The sequence below is a fragment of the Zingiber officinale genome, chromosome 1B (assembly GCF_018446385.1).
Source record: "Zingiber officinale cultivar Zhangliang chromosome 1B, Zo_v1.1, whole genome shotgun sequence".
Lineage (NCBI taxonomy): Eukaryota > Viridiplantae > Streptophyta > Magnoliopsida > Zingiberales > Zingiberaceae > Zingiber > Zingiber officinale.
Genome location: NC_055986.1, coordinates 33,063,590 through 33,065,709, shown reverse-complemented (window position 1 = coordinate 33,065,709; position 2,120 = coordinate 33,063,590). Strand labels below are relative to the sequence as shown.

The 2,120-nt window shown below is 35.9% G+C and overlaps 1 protein-coding gene across 1 annotated transcript; it reads right to left on the bottom strand.

Annotated features, from left to right (window-relative positions):
- Positions 1-658: 658 nt before the first annotated feature.
- Positions 659-1,563, bottom strand: LOC122051042 (UPF0047 protein YjbQ-like). Its single transcript, XM_042611997.1, has 4 exons — positions 1,397-1,563; positions 1,105-1,165; positions 911-1,005; positions 659-810 (listed from the first exon to the last, which is right to left on the bottom strand). The coding sequence occupies exons 1-4, from the start codon at positions 1,469-1,471 to the stop codon at positions 769-771; spliced, it is 273 nt and encodes a 90-aa protein (XP_042467931.1). The 5' UTR covers positions 1,472-1,563; the 3' UTR covers positions 659-768.
- Between the last annotated feature and the right edge of the window lie 557 nt (positions 1,564-2,120).

The window sequence follows — 2,120 nt, the reverse complement described above, 5'->3', positions numbered from 1 at the left end:
TTTTTTAAGCGTTGTCTTTTATTACTTAAAAACGTTGTCTTTTTAAATTTATAAAAAATAGTGTTTTTCTTAATTAAATAGCAAAAATTATAAAAAATACTCAAAATTTACATATAATTGAATATCCACAACCACAATCATTTTTATAATAAGACTATTTAACAAATAAATAAAACTTTATATTATACAAACAAAATGTATACATATTGATCCACTAATTAATTTTGTATCATACAAGTTATCCTTAACTTCATGACAATAATTTTTCAAACACACAAGTTTTACAAAACCTCATCATTGACTCTTCTTTAAGATTGCTGGACTTAATCTTAAAGGATCCATATCCAGTAGAGAGCAACCTATACATCACATTGAAACAAAATGATCAAAAGTTACAAGCTAATAGTGTGAAGTGCTACATAATAGAACAAGTTTCTATGCTTCCTCAAAATGGAGAGAAATCAATTGTGTGCTTTCCTTAAAGAAGAGAAGAACCATTCCTGTCTTATTGAAACAGAAAGATAAAGCATGATTAATAGTCTTGCTGCTATTATTCGAGAAGGATGGTCGCTTGATTAGAAGAATTATACATAGGGAATGGCAATCATAAGCTCTTCTACAATATTTAATGCCAAGATCAGCACAGCAGTTCAATAAATCGTAACTGCTTTATCAGCTGATACTGATTTTTCTGGCAATTGCCAGAGATGAAAGAAGGCTATTTCAGTATTGGGTGTTAATGAAATTGGGAGGCTGCAATTTTCACGTTTACTCACCTTCCAATGTGTGCTTCCACGGTGCAGATCGACCCTAACACAATAAGCAAAGGATGAATCATAAGTAAATCGTCAAAAAAAAAAATCCAATTCTATATTTTGCAGTAATCACTAAAGGGATCTATGAATATCACCTCTGGCACAATCCGATTCAGAAATGTTTCAGTGTCGCTCTGAACATCAGAGTCATAATTCTCATTTATGGTGAGAGAAGCACTTGTATGCTGCACTGAACAAGTATTTAACCTTCTGATCAGAAGAACAGCAGCAAAATGCAACGGACAATTTGTTTTTAATAAAATTGTAATCGCAGTCAACGAAAACTCACGGAAAAGATGAGCAAGGCCGCATTTGAAGCCCGACAAATCTTGTTGTATCTCTTCAACAATCTGGCACAACACCAGAAGCATACGAGTTATGTTTCATCACATTTTCCTATACATCGAGCGTCCATCAGTAAGAAATATAAGAGATCAAGTACAACCAAACGCATCTATCGATTGACCAGTGGATCATTTTCCAAACACAACAGGAAAAAAATTGCTTTTTACTGATTAATAAGGGAGATAAAATCAAGAAATGATCGGAAGAAAAAGAGACAGATTTGGGGGCGATTGAACCTTGGGGGTGATGAGATGGCATCCGCGCCTCTGAGCAGGGACGACGACGGTCTTCTGTGCCCACTTGGCGGCCATGGCCTCAGAGACAGCACTAGAAATGCCGGCGGCGGCCACGACAAGTGTACGAGGGCCCTTCTGGGATCTCAAACGGGGGATCGCATGGAATTGCTTCTTTAAGTCCAGCAATCTCTTCTTCTGAAAGGCTTTCAGCTATCACTCTTAGAGCCATCTTCTTCAACTTGTCATCAGCACACCTGGGGTTGTAGGCAATCAAGAAATTTTGTATGAAAACTTTCATACATGTAAATCTCGTACTAAATAATATGTCAATGTTATATATACATGTAATTCATACCGTAAGTGTGTTTATATCGTAACTGACAAGTTTTCTTTAGGGCCAACTTCTACTCAAGCTCTTTAAACACTGCATCAAAATAAAAAAATTGGCATTAGTTCTGTGCTAAATGAAAATCATATTTAGAGGAAAAAGCGGGAGTGCTGTAGATGGATATATTAACCAAGCATATTAATGTTTGACCTGTCTTTACAAGTTCTAAGCATATATATTAACCAAGCATATAACCTAAGAGGAATAAGTTACAAAATGCTACTTGATGTTTGACCTGTCTTTATTGGATTTTGCGGCCCCGGTCTTCTTGTAGCCAGGTACAATGTAATACTTGATGTTGACTCTACCTTTGCAGTTGTTTCGGCTTGAGGAGTG